Here is a 22,356-nt window from a genome sequence, read left to right on the forward strand (position 1 = left end):
CGTGGTACGATCGGGTGTATGCGCAACCTACTTCCACATTTGGCAAAACGGGCCTAAGCATTGCCTCCCGGTTCAGGTGAATGGCAAAGGGGGCCGTGACAAAGCAACTGTCGGGACTTTAAACGTCTACAGTTATGTCTTTTTTTTTTTAATTTTTGTTTTTTAAAATATACTCAAGATGTCACCACAGAGCTACCAAAGGTTGCAATATTCGATGTTTAGGCTTCGTTCGTGTTTACATCTGTCGTATCGTATTTGTATAAATATGTGGTATACATGTATTTAACGTTTGTCAGTTGACACCAGCCATAAAGAAAACAAAGATATAGCAAGTCGGGCTTCAAACAAGCAAGCCATCAAACCGTGGTCACGCTCGATAGCGTAGCATACAAAGGAAGTCAGCTATCTTGTTTCGATCACGAGACGTTCCGCATATAGCGGATTGTGAATGGTGAGGCCTGATGTACAGTAGCTGCGTTAGCTACTTCAGTCGTTTGGCATCATAGTTACCTGACAATTCAACTAAGAACAGCATGAAACAAAGTGCTGCGAGTGTCTCTTTAATCAAGAGACAGAAATGACTTCATTTAATCAACGCCATAATCGGAATGAGTACATTCTTTGTTCTTCCTATTCCACATTCAGATTCAGAGATTTGTTTTTTCTTTTTTAATCACCACACAGCCAAAAATGGTGCAATTCCTTATCTGTACACCTCTGCATATACTGTACATTAGCTCATCTTGTAAACACACAACCAAACACACAGTACAAAATATAAAAACAGTGTAACCAGTTAGACACCCTGTAAATATGCAGATTTGAAGAGAGTTAAACTAACTGTGGAGAGTTTATTGTCCTATTATAGTAAGGGAAAGCTGTTGTTGAAACAGGTTGTTCTGGTGGAGCGAGCTCAGTTGAAAGATGAGATGATCTTGGTGAGTGGACTCTTAGATTATTTGTTTAGTCTTGTTTTTTTTTGTGTGTGTGTGACTAGTAAGTCCATTAATGCAATGATTTTTGAGGATCGGATCATGACTCGTCGAAGTAGTTTTTGTGGCTGGTGGTCAGAACTGTTATACCAGATCGTTATGGAGGACGTGAGACTGCTTTCTCTGATGGCATAGAGGAGCAAGAAGAGGAGATGCAGTTTTGAGTCGAGTTTTTTGATTGGCTGTTTTGAAGATGCTACCTGTACCAAGACCCTCACATAACCATACCATGCTTTGGCTGCTACTCAAGTAGAAGGAAAATAAAGAGAATGTTATGGTATGTTACGGTATGGTATGGATTGTTTTGGTGCGAACATGTAGTTACTTTGAGTAGAAACTGGGCTTTAGCATGCTGCATCATTCATTGTGTTCTTTTCTTTGACGCTAACAATTTCTTTAAAACTGTGTGAGTAGGACAGCTCATGATATTCTTTGAGAATGATTATGCTTTGTTTCTCGTTCTCAGAGCTGGAGTCGGACAAAGTTGAAGAGCAGCCAAGAACGCATAAGAGCAGGGCAGCCCCAGTTCTATAAACACCTGGAAGTGGATTCAACACCTGAAAGAGGCACAAGAAAATTCTAAAGTCTCCCTTCCCATCACAGTCATGCCTTCACCTCTCATCTTCAACATTTTCCTCCTCCTCCTCCCCCTGTCCATGACCTCCTCTTCCTCTCGCGTCCCCCCTCTCCTGTCTTTCTCCCCACCAGAAGGGGGGCTTACACATTTGGTGGTTCATAATAAATCGGGCGAGGTTTACCTGGGCGCTGTCAACTGGATCTACAAGCTGTCGAGCAACCTCACCAAGCTACGAAGCCATGTGACTGGTCCTGTGACGGACAATCCTCGCTGTTACCCTCCGCCTGGCGTCCAGTCGTGCCCTCATGAGCTCGTGCAGACTCCCAATATCAATAAACTTCTGCTTCTTGATGATGCCCACAACCGCCTAATTGCCTGTGGGAGTACTTCCCAGGGAATTTGCCAGTTCCTTCGTCTGGATGATTTATTCAAACTCGGCGAGCCGCACCACCGTAAGGAGCATTATCTATCTAGTGTTGCTGAGGCAAGCACCATGTCTGGGGTAGTGATCTCCCCCGATGCTTTTGGCGGGGGTGGGAAACTTTTTGTTGGCACTCCCATTGATGGGAAGTCGGAGTACTTTCCAACTCTGTCGAGCCGCAAATTAATGTCCAACGAGGAGAATGCTGACATGTTCAGCTTTGTCTACCAGGATGAGTTTGTATCCTCGCAGCTGAAGATTCCATCAGACACGCTCTCCAAATTCCCGGCATTTGACATCTACTACATCTATGGCTTCAACAGTGAGCAGTTTGTCTATTATCTGACTTTACAACTTGACACCAAACTCACGTCACCTGATGCCGGCAGTGAGCAGTTTTTCACCTCGAAGATTGTTCGGCTTTGCGTGGACGATCCCAAGTTCTACTCCTACATTGAGTTCCCTATCGGCTGCACCAAGGATGGAGTGGAGTATCGCTTGATCCAGGATGCTTATTTGGCTCAACCGGGGTCCCGTTTGGCTCAATCGCTTGGTATTCAAGAGCACGAGGAGGTTCTTTTTGCTGTATTTGCCCAGGGCCAAAAGAACAGAACCAAGCCACCCAAGGAGACGGCTTTGTGTCTGTTCACAATGAGACAGATAAAGGAGAAGATTAAAATAAGGATTCAGTCGTGCTACAGTGGAGTAGGCACACTCTCCCTGCCCTGGTTGCTCAACAAGGAGCTGTCCTGCATCAACTCGGTAAGTTTGTGATCCTAACTCTTTCAGCAATTTGCGTTTGCAGCTGTGTCCACATGTGTCTGTTTGATCAAGCTGTTTCTTAGTTCCTGTGTCGGCTCAGTAGAGGTCGTACAACACCAATGAAGTGGTCACGGCTCTAAGCGCAGTGTTTTAAACACTGTTTTTATGTAGTCATGCATTGTAAGTGCAAGACAAATCATAGAAATCTTCAACATTTGCCCACTCGAAATGCGTAGAACTACAATGGATATAAAAAGTCTACCACCACGGTTCAAATGGCAGGTTTTTGTGATATAATAAAATGAGACCAAAATAAGTTAAGACTTATAACCTGTACAACTCAATTGGAAAACAAAAAGTTAGAACTTTTGGCCTTAAGTCCAGATGTTATGTTTGGCACAAACACAACACTGTTCATCATAAAAAAAATACAAAATAAATAGGAAACACACCATTACCTACAGTGAACCGTGGTGAACTGCAGCATTATAAACAGCCCCTGTTTTTTTTGTTTTTTTGTTTTTTCCAGCTGGAGCTCGAGGCCAGACTCCATTATGAACAGTTCCAAATACCAGTGTTAGTACAGAAATCTTCAGGCTTATGGTAGAAAAGAAAAAGATCTCAGGAAACGCCTTTTAGTCTGTGCAATACTAGTATGTAAATTGCAATTGGAAATTCCCATTTTGACATATTCAAAGAAAAGTATTACTTTCCCTTCTGGAATAAACAACAACACAAATTTATATATAAAAACAGAATTTGGCTCATGATTGTAGATGTTGATTGAACTGTCTGTGCTTTTTCCCCCCTCACTTTGGTGTCGTAATTTTAGTACAGGAGCAGAAATTTTGGCCATGCCTCAATCCGTTCCTCTGTCACAAAGTTTTCTGAACGTTTTTAAAAGCCACCTTGATTTTTCTCAAAAACAACAGATGTGAACAACTTCAGTGTTATTTATTTTCCAATTTATCGTTTGTCCAGAAACAGACTGAAAGCAAAAACAAAGTCAACAAAAATAACTTTTACTTTTCCTCCTGGGTTGAACTATCAAACACAATCGTGGCTATGATTGGTAAATCCGGCAGTTTAATTTAACAATCATAGCCACAATTCAGTTTAATAGTTTACCCACAAGACATGCTTTACAATGTTATATCACATGTGGTCGTAAGGATCATTTTAGGTATTTTGAATGTTTTTCATTAGACTCTCTGGAGCCTACACAATATTTTTTGAATGGTTACGGAGTGTGGTTGGACAGATTATTTTTTTTATACAAAAGTCCTGAAAAAGCAATATAGTGAATCCTGGCTATTCACAGGGGGTAGGGATCAAGTCCTGTCGCAAGTAATGAACGCCACGCATTTTGAAAAAATAATTTCCTATATTTACAATTTAAACCCTAAATATACACAAACTGCACATTTCTAACTCCTCTTACAACATTACCCTTAAAAATAAATTGGAAGATTATTTGATTTTGAAAAAAATGCACCTGAAGTTTGGGGACACTTGAATGCATGTTACCACTTCACAACCCATAAAAATATTATTATTTATATAATATATTATTCGATTAGATTTTTGACTTCTCTTACATTGCAAACCATTACCTTTGTAGTATTTATATAGTTATACTATAGTTATAGTTATATCGTTATTTATATAGTTAGGCACTTATTGTATCTTATGTTGCGCAGCAAGCCATTACCGGCTGATCACCTGTTAAATTCCTTCACTGCCATAGCGATCTGGAACTTTCTTTGCATCATCTTGAGCAGTTTACCACCGTGCTTTTTCCGGGGTCAACCCCACAAGGAGCCTCAACGCTTCTGGAATGTTTCATCACGCTGCTGTTCGCTGTCAAGCCGGCCGGTCGCCAAGGCGAGCTAGTCCGGAAGGAGTTTTTTGGGTGGCATTTTAGTGTTACGCAAAGAGAATAGTTGAGTTTTTTAGCAAATATTTGTTAGGTTCTTCAGGAAATTTTGTGAGGAGGTGAGTTCTCGAATGGTGAACCGCAAATTGACGGGGGTTCACTGTACTGAAACACCTTATTCCTAAATTTTGTTCAATAACCTTAAAAGAATTTAATCAAACTCCTTAACCCAAACAGCATTATTTTTTTGGTGTACATATACGGTACTAGTGTCTAACCAACTACAACTTGCACTTTGATTATTCTAAATCCTGTAAAATGTTAAACAGCCTCCTTGAACAGATTGTGTTTGAATTCCCAATTCCCGGCACTGTACCATCGAAAGGTGCGGGAAGGAAATTCACTCCAGTGTCATCCATAGTAGGAATAATTCACCCAATCCACAATTTTTGCCGTCGGTTTGTCTTCTCCTCTCCTCATAGATGAGCATTATGAGTGCCCTGTATCCTCATGAATTATTCAACTGGTCTCACCTCCTGTTATTCAGTCGATTCGCCGTAACAGCCTGCTATAAATCTCTGAACGACTCTCCACCTCTCTGTCCCCCCATCTTCGTCTTCCTCCTTTGGTCGTCCTGCCCTCCCGTTCTCTTCAGCGTCTTCCAATCCATCCTCAGTATTTGCACGAAGATTTCTGTCATTTCGCCCGCAGTCCCATTCAACCATTGCCAGTGTTTGACCTCCCCAATTCAGTCATCCCTTAACCTCTTCTATCTTGAATATTGTAAACTTAAGCATCATTCATATCTCCAGTCCAGCTCCTTTTGTACGCCTCTCCCCTCGTACCGCTGCCTCCGCAGCCCCCTCGCTCTTTCACCAAATCGCTCTGACCTCGTCTTGACTTTCCGCTGAGTGATGAGGTAAAGAGTGACTTAGTGTGTAAGCCAGCGCTCGAATGTGATCTGAAAACACAACGCGACGAGAGAACAGCTGATGCAATGAAAGAGGGGAGTGGATTGATAGAGACTGATGGAGACTGAAAGGAAGTTGATAGAGAGGGATATCGAAGGGGAAGAGGGTACAACTGCTGAATTATTGTTGAGATAGTGCGTAGAGAACAGGATGAGGGATTGAATGTAAAATAGGTGAACATCTAAAGACTCCAAAAGAGAAGCGAAAGTAAGGATTCATATTATGCAGTTTTTGCCACAAAATAAAACAGTTCTCAGGTGTCTTTTTGTTTTGGTGTATATCCTGTTTCATGCAAATGAGCCACTGCACACAGCGCCATCCTCTACTGCGGGGTGTGCCAACACCAGTACAGCTTTGCATTACTACAGGTATAATGACGACTGAGATATGCATCCTTGGAGAAACATTGAAGTGTCATTAACACAACAGAATGTTACTGAATGTTTAATTCGGAAATGTATTTCACGTTGTAATTCCTTTTTTATGTTGGTACGTAGGTCAAATCGTAATATAGTTCTGGTTAAAAAAAAAAATAAATTAAATAAATTAAAAAAAAAATCAAAGTCATACTATTTTTATATTGCTGCACCTGCAAGCTACAGTATCTTCAAATCATCTAAACATATGTACTGTGTAATAGTTGTGTTTTTATGAGCTACACTTTTCGGTTGTTCAATGCAGAGGAACTCGTCGAGGCCTTCCTACCTGTATTCAAGAGCTACATCGAGCTGAAAGCGCTTTTTTATTTGCTGAGAAATCCCCCACTCTGCTGAACGTGGCACATTCACTTCATCTGTTCAGAATATTCTCGCTGATTTCATTTACATTTGAAGAGCGTCATGGCAGACACAGGGCAATACAAGCTTTACATTTCTGTCACAAGCCCATTGGTAATGTGCTAGCAGCATGTGGCCTTGTAGTCTGAAGCGTTCTTGTGGGCTTGCAATTATGCAAATGGGCTTACAGTTACATGATTGTCCTTTATGGCCATCTGTCGTTTTGCCTGCAATCGATCAAGGTCGTGTCAGAGGCGCTCGCTCTGGGACGCGGCTGTGATGAATTTATCATCTTAAAGGCATGTTCAGTGTTTCCTGACGATAGCGCTCGCCTGACAGCTCGTTGCCTCTCTCGTCGTGTCAGGTGGAAACTTTCAAGCGGACCCATTTCGAGAGACAAGGTCGTGTTCAGTCAGACAAAACTCCTCCCTCTTCTCAACCTGGCAGCCATCAAATGTAATCAAGTTGTGCTGCACTTTTACTGCAAAGTGTCTTTGATCAATTGGCAAATGTGTTGGTGCTACTAAGAGGTTGAGCTTCCAAATCAAGTATGAGTTAAAGTTCGGGCTGGGTCACATGGCCTAAAAATCACGGTTTAAATTGAATCTCTTTACAGTAACGACATCGCAATTTAAAATTAAATTTAAGAACTATAATTGAAGTATTTCTGAATGGGTTCTGTAGTCACCCCCCAACAAAGGTGACTTCATAATTTTAAAAATCAAAGATATAATGTATTTTATTTATAACATTCATTTAACATTCATTAAAACTCAGCACTTTATGGTGCAAAATACTGCAAACATAAACAAAATTCACATTTTAAAATAAAACCGTGAAACATTTTGTTTTCTCGAATGCAAATATATAAAGATCCATGGTGCACAGTCCGTAGTAGTCTTTTTCCCACTCCCTATTGGAACTAAGTCAAAATCTCTGATGTAGGCCAAAGTTCAACTGTTTAACCGCAATACCACGCACAGTATATAAATCGAGTATTTTGCAAAAGTATTAAGGCACCACTGGCTTCGTCACAACCCCCCTGTTTACATTGTCTTACATGCATTTGGAGGATATATTTCCTTGATAATGTTACAATGTGTTTCAGCTTTATCAGAATCAGAATCATCTTTATTTACCAAGTATGTCCAAAACACACAAGGAATTTGTCTCTGGGAGTTGGAGCTGCTCTAGTACAACAACAGACAATTGGCAGAGAATACTTTTGAGACATAAAGACATTGAAAAATCAGTCACTGAGCAATAAAAGTAATCTGGTAATGCCGGTACAATTCTTTTGTTTTTTGTTTTGTTTAGTTTTTTTTTTGACAATTGTGCAAAAAGATGCAGAGTCCTCTAGCAATTAGTGTAGTTTGAATGACTAATAGAGCAATAGTCCGGTGCAATGACCATTGTGCAAAGGGCGCCAAGACTTCAAGAAATGTATGCAGTTTAAAGTGCAAAGAGAAGGTTGATGGATGTCATGAGGGAAGACATGAGGTTTTGGAGAAACATATGCTGCCATCCAAGCAATGTCTTTTTCATGGACGCCCCTTCTTATTTCAGCAAGACAATGCCAAACCACATTCTGCATGTGTTACAAATGCGTGGCTTCATAGTAAAAGAGTATGGGTACTAGACTGGCCTGCCTGCAGTCCAGACCTGTCTCCCATTGAAAATGTGTGGCGCATTATGAAGCATAAAATACGACAACGGAGACCCCGGACTGCTGAACAGTTCCCAAACGGTTATTGAATGTTTTTAAAAGAAAAGGTGATGTAAGACAGTGGTAAACATGACCCTGTCCCAGCGTTTTTGGAACGTGTTGCAGCCATAAAATTCTAAGTTAATGATTATTTGCTAAAAACAATAAGGTTTATCAGTTTGAACATTAAATAACTTGTCTTTGTTGTGTATTCAATTAAATATAGGTTGAACATGATTTGCAAATCATTGTATTCTGTTTTTATTTATGTTTAACACAACGTCCCAACTTCATTGGAATTGGGGTTGTATTTCCACATACTTTTTTAGCTGGTTGTCTAATACCCCAATAAATAACCCATTTGATCTTAGCTGTCAATCTAGCTAATGTTGCAGTTCAGAGAGCCTCTCTAGTTTTACGGTCTATCTAATATTGGTGGACCACCTACAACTTAATTTACTGTTCAGAATAGTTCACAAACACACACAAATGATCTGACACGAGGTTCATGATTGTGTTTTGGTCTTAAAGAACATTTGACCATGCCTTTATCGCTCAATAAATGCACCCCTAACGACTTGTTTACCAGATGCCCTAAAAGTGAATTACATTTCACAACTGTAGGGGGAGCCAAGACACAAAAACAACCCAACTTTCCCCTCACCCCCAGGTCTCAGTGAATGTATTTTTACTTATTTTTTCAAGCTATTTCAAAAAGCAGTAAGGCTCTGTCTTTCAGTTTTCAAGGGCAAATAAAGCGGGTGGCTCAAAGCATCGCTGTGTGAAGTAATGATGCTTGTGATGTATTCGTATTACACTTCTGAGATTGAAACATCTCAGTGTCGTATTGTCTCCGTTTTGGAGGGCAGCCTGCTCTTGGAACTTCTTGCTGACTGCTCACCGAACATATTTTTGAGAAATGATTCATAAAAACACCTTCGTTTTACCATGAGATGATGATTATTCCCCCTCTAGTGAGCTGTAACACTTTTATTACACACAGGGGACCTCCTTTTAATTAATTGTATCCATTCCATTACATGTTTGTGACCTCTCAAATTAATTAATGTTACCAGGAATGATTTAGGTTAGTCTCTGTAAAAGTGAGCTGACTATAACTGTATTTTTTGTTTTGCACAATGTCACTTTCACCGCAATCTCACAGAGTTATACTAGATTGATAGAGATACTGTGCATATACTTTGTTGATCATGTGAAGGGAATTAAGGTAGTAATTAGTAGGAAAGCACACATAAAGTTCCCAGTAAGCGCTCTAATGTTCCGAGCTCAATACATAACCTGTGCTCTGCATAAATAATTCAACCCAAACAGATTTTTTGAAACATCTTGAGTGTCCTTTCCTTTTTTTTCCATTGCATACTAAGCTACAAAATAGTATTTTAAATGTGATTGAAATGGGATTTGTTAGTAGTACGAACCAATGAAAATAGAGCACATTTTGTATTTAAAAAAAAATAAATAATAATAATAATAAAAAATTCACAAGAATCGAACCATAACTGAGTCAAATTATCGTCAACATTCTAAGAATTCTTCAGAGAAATTGATGAGAAGCTGACTTTATAAAGTATACAAGCTCGAAAACCAATGGACTCCCCTAAAAAATGGCGTGCTGCAGCAACACATGCAGCGTGCTCCCCCAAAATGGTTCCAAGTTTGATACAGATATGCACATTTCTAAAATATACTCATTGCAATGCATTATTTTTCATACAAAATTTTAATGAATGAATGCTTTCAACTGAGATTTTTATTGAGAGCATCTCAGCAAGTATATATATATATTTTTTAAAAGGGTAAATAGGCGCAGCAGTGACCTGGATGCACATTAGGAAAGTCCCCTGAAATGTTTGGCGGGTTACAAATTGAATTTAGCGGTTCCTTAAAGTGGCGGCACGGTGGCCGACTGGTTAGAGCGTCAGCCTCACAGTTCTGAGGTGCGGGGTTCAATCCCCGTCCCCGCCTGTGTGGAGTTTGCATGTTCTCCCCGTGCCTGCGTGGGTTTTCTCCGGGCACTCCGGTTTCCTCCCACATCCCAAAAACATGCATTAATTGGAGACTCTAAATTGCCCGTAGGCATGACTGTGAGTGCGAATGGTTGTTTGTTTCGATGTGCCCTGCGATTGGCTGGCAACCAGTTCAGGGTGTACCCCGCCTCCTGCCCGATGACAGCTGGGATAGGCTCCAGCACGCCCGCGACCCTAGTGAGGAGAAGCGGCTCAGAAAATGGATGGATGGATGGGTTCCTTAAAGTCACTGCCTGAAATGGGTGTGGCTCAAACGGCTGGTCGGTCCCTTCTGCCTCCTCGTGTCGCCTCGGCATTTGCAAAAGTGGCCATTGTTGCGCTGCTGGAAGTTAAAGTGCTAGGTGACCTTCGCGAGCTGTGGGCTGCCATCCAGCTCTACAGCTCTTTAAGCGGGCAGACCGGCTGCAACGTTATCCACTCAGAATGTCAAATGAGACCTATTCAGAAACTGCGATACTATCCTCTGTGTGTATGTGTATTTGGTAAGCGTTCTCTTTATCACTCTGTTGTGACTCTTCAAAAAAGGGCATTGTGGATGTCGGATGAACGAGCAAAAAAAAAAAAAAAATGCATCGCCCACTGTTATATTGACTCTGGATTATTTTCCTTCTCTTCTATTTTTGTTATTAATATTCAGAGCTTTTAATCACTGCTGGCCAGGATTGCAGTACATTTAATGTGGCATTTTTGTATATACCGATTTACTGGGAGCTGAATAGTGTTTATGTGCATGAACGTGCATGTTGGTGTTTGTTTCCATCTGTTTACTGCTTCGTTCTTTCGCTGTACTTCTTATTTTATCTTCAGTCTCATTAGCGTTGAGTCTTGTACTGCAAAGGATGGATCACCCATCAATTGCATCATGCGTTGCGCCTCCTGGGTGGGGAATATGGTGGGCTCCCCTGGGTGAGTTTACGTCATGCAGGAGAATTTTACATTTGATATTACCCACAGTATTATTGTGTTTATGAGGGGATGTGGAAATCGCAATTACAATTACTAACGTTTAAAAATTCTTCACTTCTGCAATGTAACGTAAAAGTCAGTTAACCACTGTTAATAGCAAACGCCCTGTTGTGATGATCTCGATGAATGAAAAAAGTAAAATGCACATGTGAGTGTTGTCACACGTTTGGCTTTTCCATGTCATTTTTTTGAACATTCAAAGTGTCAAAAGGAGTTAAAAGTAAACCAATCAAATATGATGGGTAAATGCTTTGATTTCTTGGTGAAAAGTTGTGCATACTTTGTCATCCAATTTTCAATGTTACGTACATTATATTTAAACATACCACACATATACAATTTTGCATGATTGTTGGGAAGCCACACAACTAGGAGAAGTTAATACATTGAAATAGCTGGGCCGTCCGTCTTGGTACTTGCAGCCTTTGATGCATGAGAGATTACCATGATGCATCGTTTAAATGACACTTTTGTCCTCGCGCGGCTAACAAGTGTCACTTAACTCATATGGTTAAAGACGCCAGTCAAGATTCCAATTAATTTAAGATCGGTCTGATATAATCCCGTCACAGCTTTCAGTTTTTTTTGTTTTTTTTTTGATGAGAGCAAGGTTAAACTGGTTTTGTTGTGAAAACAGTTCTTTGAGGAAATAATTTTAATGAGATGTTGTTTTCTCTTCATTGACTTGAGGGATTCACAAAAAATGCTCTGGGCTTTCTACTCTACTGACATCCGCTGTGACGTACGTATGCGTCTTGTGATCTTTCTAGCCTCCATCTGGATTTGCGGGTTTCCTGTGAAATCTTCCTAATTTATAGGTAATTATCAAAAGGAGGATTTATGAATAGCGCCTGTGAAGCAATTTTATTGAACAGTGTTGCTCATTGTTAACTCGTGCACATGACAGGAGAGATTAATGGCCACTTATTGGTTTACAAGAGCGTCAGCTTGTTGTGGATTTTGAGTTTCGGGCCACAGACAGACTGAAGTCTTTTTCTTTGGAAATTTACCACAAATTCAAAATATCTCTTTCGATGGTTAACTTGATGAACAAAACGATGGTCTTAAATGTTTTAACTGCAAATGTTTGGTGTCTAATAAAGTGTATAATCATTTATTGAAAGCAGTGTATGCACTGTTGGTGTTGGCATTTGTGCAGTCTTGTTTCATGAATAATGCGTGGCAATTGCAGTATGAAAATGGTATGCTGCTTCATATTAAGGAAGTTGCTTTACTCTGAATAGTTTTTAATAACTAACATCTTTTGAGAACAAAAAAAGATATTAGGTGTGGTAGGAGGGATATTTGCGTGGTTTTTAGTATGCCGTGCCACACGTCTTGAGCATTTGTCACCTTTTTTTATTCTTATTCCAGATCAAATGTTAATGTTTATTACTTAGCTTATTGTGTAAGAATGTCATTGGCGAGGTCGCAATCAATGATGCCACGGCATTGCCCAAAGATCATTTCACAAACTCATTTTCCAAACAGACTACTCCAAAGCCCTCCAAAGCAGATTTCTATGCTATTTTCCTTGATCATTTAGAAATGTAATTAATCCACTAAGTGTTTGATGCTTTATAAACTGTCGTCCCAATATGGGAAATAAGTACATTACAACGACAACAGTCCATGTGGCTTGTGTGCTTATAGCGGGAAACGTCCACAGCTGCTTTGCTGCACCTGTGTGTTGAAATTTGCTGCGCACACTCCTCCGTGACAGCAGATTTGAGGCTCGCACTTTTGGGCGAGCTCCCGTAGTGGCCCGTTGTAATTGGATTAGGGCTGTCAGGAATGGCTTTAGTTGCGATTACACAGATTATGCTCTGCTGTGCTCGGATGGGCAACATGACTTTAAGAGCGTCATCTGGTTTGTGTTACAGTACATAGAAAGAGCAATTTGGCTCAATTGAAGCTTTAATGCAAGATATAATGAACTGTCATTCCTGTTTCTAGTCTTTGCCTGAGAGAGGGTTTGGCTCCATTTTTGTGGTCTTAGTTTATTCCAAATGTGTTTGTCCACCCAAAACTCATCCAAGCATGCCTTTGAGGACCTCGATCTGTGCACGGGGACAAAGTCATGCTAGAACAGAAAAAGATCTTCCATTAACTTTTACTCACAAACTTGGAAGCTTCCAATTGTCCAATATGATGTCCAATGTTATAGCCGCACTCTTGATTTAATGTATGATTTCCCACTACTTTTGTCCATATGATTTATTTGAAATTGATGTAGCTCTAAAGATGATCACCACACCTGTTTCCAGTCAAGAGAAAAAAGGGATTCAGACAAAAACAAAGAGGATAAATGAAAACTAATTAAATATGCAAAATATAGGGATGTCTCGATCACATTTTTTTTTGCACCCGAGTCTTGAGTCTTTGATTTTAGCCCCAGTTGTTTTTGCCCTTTTGTTGACTGTTTGACCTGTTGACCTGCAGTGTACCGGGTGACATTGAAAATATGCAAGGTTATTATCGCATTGCTGCAGCAAACCTAATGGTGGCCGAAGGCTTTTTGCGCAGTACTGTATGTTGCTTACTGAGCAACTTTAGGTCTGATAAAAAGTCACACATTTCATTGCATACAATTTACACAGAACAATGTTGTGTTAATTTTGGCTGTTTGGAAAGTCATTGCGCACTTATATTGACGTGTCAGTTCAGAAATCATACAGTACGTACCGCTTGTATTCTATATTGAAACGTGTGTTATTACAAATAAAAGTGCACATTGACATGCCGAATGTGACTTTCCCTACTATTAGAATGCCCACGTTTGTAAATATATCAACTATACCGATAGGAGTTTTATTGGCTGCTTTGATATGCTAGCCCTGTGCGTGCATCGTGTAACATAGCCAAGTTGTGAGGTGCAGATAATCTTCCGCTATTAAGGCAGCCCTGGCTGCCAGATTCACATCCGTTTTTCGGATATGTGGAAGTCTAGTTGAAGCAGTGCACTTTCATCTATTTGACTCGACACGCTTCTCTTAGGCACACGTGATGCACGCGCACAAATACACACACACACATGCATAAACATTTAAAAAGTGTGTGTGTGTGTGTGTGTTTAAGCAGCTCAAAGCCTCAAGTGCCCCCCATCTGTTAGACAGATGTTTAACATCCCTGCTGCACCCCCTGCCCTGTCACACATGTACAAACATAGACACACACACACACATACGCGCACATACGCGCACACACACGTTGCCCTCATTAACAACCAATTAAAGAGCAGATATTGGCTCACTGGGAAGAACCAAAGACCAACCAGTTGTGTTCTCAGCTTGCAGTGCCAGGTCACAGCAACTTGCTGGACACAAGCCAGACTATTATGGGGGCTTTCGTGTATCTGTGTGTGCGTGTTGTTGACTTCTTTACCCAAAGTTTGACAGTCCAACCTCTTCCCCAGTCGATTGTATATTAGAAAGGACACACAATCACATAATTGAAGGCATTATTCGACTCGACAAGTTCTGTTGTGTCAGCTATCTAGTGTCAGTTCAGCTCCCTCTTTAACATAAGAGTAATGTGCTTTATGCCACTTTTGACTGAGGAGAGTAGTAGGAATGCGGACTCAAATAACACACTGTAATTCATCGACACTTGATTTTCTTTGTTTTGTTTTTTGTTTTAGGCTTATGTTTGAAAAATATAAGAGTGAAGAGTGAACCTTAAGTTCAAAGAGAGGACTGTCAGAGAATTGATTTGTGGTGTGCAGTTCTGTTCTTATTTTATTATTATTGTCAAGTTGTTGATGACTTTGTCAAGATTGAGATGCATGTCACGCTTTCCTACCTGGCGTTAACCTCAGTTTCTTTCCTGTTTGCCATCACTAGTTCCTTTCTGTGACGACTTCCCGTCTCATGAAATATGCTGATGTCTCAAACTTTGGATTTTGTAAGACTTTCAAACCATAGATTTTTTTTTTTTCTCAAAATATTGGTCAAATTCCGAATTGTATGATCTCAGGGGTGTTTGACTTTAGAGGCAGGTACTTCACATAATAATATGTCTTTGTTTACTGATGCACATTTTCATTTTTTTTTTTTTTTAAATGTTCCATCATGTAGATGTGATGGTGTACAATAATGGTCATAATAGATGTGATATTTTTCGGCCGGAAAACTACAGCAAGGTCAGTGCGGCAGGCAACTCTTAGAAGTAAATCGAAACGCTCTTTCCGCATTGAATCTAATTAGTGACGACGAGCTCACTGTTGACCCTCGGTCTTATTCCATGTTTCTCCTCCTCGTTTCCACTCCCCACCCCACTCTCACTCAATTTCTCGACACACATTCATCATTCAAGACTTTGGCAAAAAGGGTCTCTGGTTGTGTGCGTTTGTGTCTTTTTGCATGTGTGTGTGAGAGATGCCAGGGGCTACACTGTGACTATGTACAGCAGAGGTCTTGGGCAAGGACGACGCAGGGGACTCTGTCCTTGGATCACCCCTACAAATGGAACAAAAGGTGTTCGCGGTTGTCATGATGCTCCGTATGGCTAGAGCTAGAAATAATAATAGCACCGCGAGCCCATGGGGACAGATGACATCATTTGGGGGGACCCTACAGTTTTTTGTTTTTTTTTGACACATTAACAGTAGGAAAATTTCCTTCCCCTTTGGGCGAAGTTGGTCGTCAATTCAGTTCACATACAATTTGTGAGTAAATATGAACATTATTATTGGCTCTGGGATGCGCAAAATAACTAGCAACAAATTATGATGTCGTATCATTTACATAGATGGACCTATATCTATTTACGGGATAGGTGTGCCAATAAAACAAACAGACTTACATATGCCAACAAAAGGCTCTGATATACTGTATTTATTAGGTATCATCCCATAAATCTGAACGTCCCTGCATGTGCAAAACATTTTGAGTTCGTAATGATAGATGAATATTTAATTACATGGAAATAAATGTTTAAGTTCCGTTGGATTAAACTGGTCATGAATATTTAGGTTGAAATACATAAAGAGATAAATCCTTTATTTCTGAGCAAAAAGGGAGAATACATTGTATTGTTTGTTTAATAGAAAGTCGTTTTTAACAAAAGGCATATTACAGAAATAGTCACTTTTTTCAAGAACAAAAGTTTATTTATTTATAATGTGGTTGTAATATTTTGAGAATTGAGGTGTCTTTTCCAGAATAATAGGCGTAATATTAAGAGAATAAATTTGTAATATTTAATTTCATAATATTATTACCTTATCTTGGAAATATAAGACTTTGTTCTCATAAGGTTATGAGATTTTATCCCGACAAAATAAATCTTGGTTTGTGAAAATAATTACAACAGTTTTTTTTTATTTATTTATATTTGTTGTTGTTGTTGACATAATACAACTTTATTTGGACAACATTACAACTTTTTTCCCTGAAAATATGAATTTCGTGTTGTAACTTGACAACTTTTATCTAAAAAAAAAAAGTGCAACTTTTTATAGTGTTTAGGGGCACATATCATACTAATGTTTAATTGATTATGAGGAAGTCCCTGGAAACCGTTCTTCCCTGTCAGGGGTCCGTGGACCCAAAATGTTTGAGAACCTCTGGCCTACAGACAGTATACCGTGCAATTCTACACCACTGAAAACTACGCCACCGATTATAAATATATTGTTAAATTCTTACCTCTCTGCTAGATTCAGTCAAAACAGACGACCATTACAGCTAAGCATGATCTCTCTCTTTAGACCTGTACAAGCGGTTATAATATCGTGGCAACCGGCTTATGCAAAGCTGGGCTGTAGGACATAGTTAGCCTTTTAGAGGTAGCTAGATTATCAGTCTATTCCGACAAGAAATACTCAGTTTGGTTTGGAATCAGTGGTTAACATCTATTGAATCTTTCCTTTCCACCTCAGGATGTTTTTGTTTTTCTGGTTCCACTCCAGTCTCATGACCAAGCTTGCTTGATAGCCGTTTCATTCTGACAATGGCCTGCTGTATTCACACATGGGCTCAGTTGGACATAACATAGACGTTGAACTATGAAGCTGGCGGGGTTAGGTCTGTTTTATGTCTGGTCCTCGTAGTTCTCTTCACTACTTAGAAGTACAGGCAGATTCTTATCTGTCATCTCACAACATCAGGGAGGCGTTTTACTGTGCCAAATTCATTCTGGAGCATGACAATCACGCCAACAATGCTGCCAGTCCTACAGTACGATAATCAGTGTGAAAAACAACAAGGGGTCCTGCAACAGATGGTGCAAACCCCCTCTGAGCCTTGATCTCAACATTGTCCTGCCTGCCAGATTAGAGGAGGACTTTTGTGTGCCTCTGCACTCTTTGGAACAAGCATTGATAAAATAGCTTGAAGGATTCTCACATTACAGCCATAGTTCCTTCTACTGCTTTCAAAGGTTCGTGCAGATGTCCTCGAAATCCTTTGGTTAGGTCGTTTCCTCTTATATATGTCCGAGCAAACATTTTATTGACTCAAACATGACTCCTGACCAAGCTTAAAGTGAATGGATGACAGTTAAAAAACAAAAAACAAAATAAAAAAAGCAATAAAAGAGGAGCAGTGGATGAAATAAAGAGATATTGTTTTAGCTCAAGTAGTGCAAGCTGAACACACAAGGAGCCTTCTATGTCCTGTCCCATGTCTAAGGTACTGGTTCGGGATGGGGGGGGGGGTTGAAGTTGAGGTTGTATCAGAGGAGTAAACGGCAGATAGCGGGAAATTGCGACTGGCTTGTTAAGTTTGACAACCTGAGACTTGGCACATCTCTTTGGGTTCTATGTATTTTCGTGACTGGTGTAAATCCGGCGCAGCGCGTGATGTAACTCTGCGTCACCGTTATGCGCCAAATTTTCTGGAAAGGCACTGTGAAACGGGCTTCGGTGTCTTGGTCCGGTAATACCAGCGAGAGCAACAATACCGAAGTTATTGCTGTAAAGCTCGTTAGTACGTTATCACGGTCCCTAGATGCCATGTAAATACTGTATGCCCTCAAGTGACGGAGTATAGGGATGCCGCAGCGGCAGCACTTTGAGACGATACCATGACAACACAGCTGCATTGTTTTTCGGTCTGTGGTCTCACCGGTCAGAGCCAATAGATTTGTTTTTGAAATCATACATTAAAAATGCACACTTTTGTCAGAAATTCAATTTGAATTGTAAGTTTGAATCTAATGAGTGATGGTGCCGCTATTAAGCTTTGTAGCATAATGATGTAATAGTAACAGGCAAAGTGACAGTGGTCCAATGACATTTTGTGACACATCCCCCAGTTGTGGCATGCATCACATGTAGAATTAGATTGGAAAATAATGAAATTGGCCCCGGTGGCTGAAAGTGATGCAGCACGTCCTCTGTGAGTTACTGAAGGGCTAATGATGTAGCAGTCTGGCTGCAGGAATTACGTCGTCTACAAGGCCCACAACTGCGAGCAGATGTCAGGTCTGTGTGAGGCCACATTTGTCTGCAGACACGTTGCCTGAATGCTCTGCTGTGCCTCAGTCTAAGCTGTTGACTCTATGGTAATGATGCAAGTCAGTCTAAACATAACAAACCATTAGCATCCTCAGTATGCCGGCCAAAGTGCTGGGAAGATGCCGATCGCACTCGTGTGGATGTGTGCGCGGTAGTGTGAGTGAGCGCGACAGACACTGGCGTATGCAGATTAATTTACATGTCTGGCTCCCTGCGTAAATAAGTGCTGGGTAAAGTGATTTTATATATGTATATGCGTAACTGTTTATCTGCTTCAGATGTGAGGTTTGGAAAAGGAGGCCTGTATTTACAGCTGCAGACACTTTATTTGAAAACATATTTATGGGCTTGTTTAGACAAGTTCACAACATTCATTTATACATCTAACAATGTTTATTATTCTCTCTGGCAGCGTGGTATCAATTAGGCTTTACACGATCAGGATCATTGTGACCGATCAGCAAGTTAAAAAAAAAAAAAAAAAAAAACGATAACCGATCACCGATCCCATCACACGGTGGAGCAATGTGTCTATTTACATGACTTGTTCATTTATTGTATATACTTGTGTACTGTGATGTGCTTCTTATATTTAGTTTATGGATTTACTGATTACGATATAACACATTGACACCACTTTAGCAGCCTGGCAGGTAACTTGGGTGCAGATGGGAAAGGAGACACATGTGGAGATGCTCTTTCCAACAAGAAGCAATGTTGGATTTCATTTTGCTCACTTTATTTCATAGTTAACACAGAGGTAACATGGCAACCATATTCCCACTTATATATTCAAACTCTACGTTCTTCAGTGTCTCTTATTTCTTCTTCTCCTCTTATCTACTGTATGTACTACTTTTGAACAGTGCCCCCTAGTGTTCAGGCTGAGATACCACATAACTGAAAGACCTTGTGGAACAGGCTACTTTTAAGTGAAAATGCCTGGCAAGACTGTTGGAAAAACATGCAGTTGGATGTTTTCATGTCAGTAATGACAAGTTGTTTCTCAAAAATATATTCGATTATATTAGAAGGAAACTTATGCCATGTTTAAAAACATTTGTGTATTGTGTTTTTACCAAATATTTGATACAAATAAACCATATTTTCATCACAATTGCAGGATGTAAGTACTCAAATGTAAATAGATTCACTGATACTCGGTCTGTAAAAAGTGGTTTCGGTGCATTTCTAATTTGGTCAATTTGGCATCTACACCACTACAGTTTACTACCACAATTTTAAACGTGTCGAGAACTATGGTTAATATCATAATCATATGTCATATCATAGCAATTCTCATATATTTTATAATTATACCCCCTAGTGGCTGTGAGTAGGGATGACATCCGAGCACTCTGATTGGATGCTTAGTCGGTGCTTTGAGGCGCAAGCTAAAGTGGCATTATTCTTTTCTGTCATCGAGCTCAGAAGAAAAAGAATGTGGTTGGAATGAAAAGCAATAGCAGTAGCTTTCCCATTCCAAATGTTTTTTTTTTTTTTGACGCACAATAGCATTAATGTGAACGCACACAGTACCTCTCCTGCGATACCAGTTTAAACTCTGCGTTGAATATTTCATTCTGCTTGAGTAGTTAATGCTGTGCCAGATGACCATAGCCCAAGTAGCATCCATCGATCCATTTTTTTGTTTACTGTGTTGCCCAGTCCAAATAGCAGCATCATACTGTATTTATTTTTTCCATTCCTCCTTGTTACTTATACACATCTTGCTATTTGACTTTTGCAGTGGTTGAGGTGTGTGTGGGAGTGTGTGTGTGTGTGTGTGTATCCAATAGAACCACCAGAGTAAATCTTATTACCATTATATCACTGTTATGTTTGTGTCTTTCGTCCCCACGTAAACACTGATATCGTAGATTATGTTACTCAATTGAAATGGTATGCCTATTTTACACTTGCACACATGGGTATTTGTACACACACACACACCCACGCACACAAAGTGACGCACACACGCCGACACGTACACACACTTTCAAGTAAATCAACTGTGACATACCATCGTACCTCCATATCGATGCAAATATACATGACACTATGATTATAATATGCTAATTTGACCTACAATTTACTTCCTGTCATTTGCTCATGTCTTGATTATGTGTTCACGGTTGCCCCTTTATGTCATACGCTGCGTGATTGGTTGGTTTCTTATTCGAAACTACATTGTCAATGCAGTGGACAAAGAAATCAATGCAACGTAAGGGAGTAATTTCTTGCCGATTGCTCGTTTGTTGTTTTGACATTTATACATCATCGCTGACTGTTAATACACACACAAGCAAGCTGGCCGGACTTTCACCCCTATAATAAATCACAAATATCATTTTCTGAACATCTCTGTCAAGACTTTAAGTTGCTATAACCGACAACACCTATTAATTTCAGATGGCTTCTCACTAAATCTCCCATGTGTTGCCTTTGCGCCAGTTCCATAAGTGCCGGCGAGACTGAAAGGCTCCTGCATCTTTAACAATTAACAATTCATTTTAACGAGACAAGGGAGTTAAAAGCGTTCATGGAGTCGTTGATGTTTCTCTTTCTTTCTGTCCCACCTAGCCGTTGCAGATTGACGATCATTTCTGCGGCCATGACTTCAACCAGCCTCTAGGGGGCACCACCACCATCGAGGGCGTCCCACTGTACGTGGATAAGGACGATGGCATGACCTCTGTGGCGGCCTACGACTACCGTGGACACACCGTGGCCTTCATGGGCACTCGTGGTGGGCGTATGAAAAAGGTAGGCCCAGAATACGGTACATTTAATCATTGGTTCCCAAAAACTGGGTCCCACTTCAGTTTTTCGGGATCCTTGATTATTGGAAAATGCTTTAAGCTGTTATAATGCTCATCAAGCAGGCACCCAATTTTAATTCATGTGTTATATTACAACGTAAATAAATGAATGACTGGTGTGTGTTTAGCGGGTGACTATCAGGCAGGAAAATGTCATTTTATCAGACAAGACTCGTGCGAAACTCTGAATTGTTCTTTGGAACTCTGCAAGGAGAAAGAGGCTTCCCCTGTGTAGGCTCATTCATTACAAACATTCTTTTGTTCCAGTATCAATCAAACTCCTAAACAGCCACAAATGGGTCTGAGGGTTACCGGTATGTATCAGGACATGAATGCATAAACCAGCCATTGCATTTTACCTGTATTTATGATGACATGGTTTGGTATGATGATGTGAGGGGAATACTTCTGAGGATGCTGTTTTGAAATGTTTGTAGATGGTATGGAGGTTTATGTGTCGTCAATTTCATGGGCACAGGCGCCCATTGTTGGTCTGTATCTAATCCGCTACTGTCTCTGAAAGTGATGTCTTTTTACATTAGGTGTTGTTGTTGTGGTTTCCCGTGTATGTCATTCATGTGATTTGGCTGTTCCCCCTGTCGCCGAGACAAATGTCTCTCTGAGGGAGATCAATAAACTACGCTAACTTGAACTTTAACCTGGTTATGAACCAAATCGTTTAATACCAGCCCGACCCTGCGTTAAATGAGGATTAAGCTATAGCAGTGTGTGGTACAAGTGATATTAGGGAAGATTTGCATGAAGTTATGTTGTCAAATCATGGTGCTTGGATGTGTAAGACCTATTAATACTGTTTGGTACTCTTGTTGCAAGATTGTTATCATGAAGAGTTTTTTTTTAGCACGGCAGGTAAGCAGACCTATTTAAAGTATTTGTGCATGTGTGTGATTTGTGCCTCTAAAGCTCCTCTCGATCTCAGGCAAGCAATGACTTTCCATGACCATTCGGCGTGCACGCAGC

The 22,356-nt window shown here is 40.2% G+C and overlaps 1 protein-coding gene across 5 annotated transcripts in view; it reads left to right on the plus strand.

Annotated features, from left to right (window-relative positions):
- LOC133475469 (plexin-A1-like) overlaps positions 1-22,356 on the plus strand; it is a 231,610-nt gene that overhangs the window by 47,653 nt on the left and 161,601 nt on the right. For 4 of the 5 annotated variants that reach the window (XM_061768359.1, XM_061768375.1, XM_061768394.1 and 1 more), the window contains 2 exons: positions 1,459-2,752; positions 21,137-21,319. In XM_061768359.1, the coding sequence (XP_061624343.1) occupies positions 1,598-2,752; positions 21,137-21,319 (1,338 nt within the window). In that variant the 5' untranslated portion in view covers positions 1,459-1,597. Of the gene's footprint in view, positions 1-1,008; positions 1,270-1,458; positions 2,753-21,136; positions 21,320-22,356 lie in introns of those variants that run through there. The other variant, XM_061768367.1, reaches the window with a different exon arrangement.

Source organism: Phyllopteryx taeniolatus, chromosome 1 (assembly GCF_024500385.1).
Source record: "Phyllopteryx taeniolatus isolate TA_2022b chromosome 1, UOR_Ptae_1.2, whole genome shotgun sequence".
In the NCBI taxonomy this organism is placed as follows: Eukaryota; Metazoa; Chordata; class Actinopteri; order Syngnathiformes; family Syngnathidae; genus Phyllopteryx; species Phyllopteryx taeniolatus.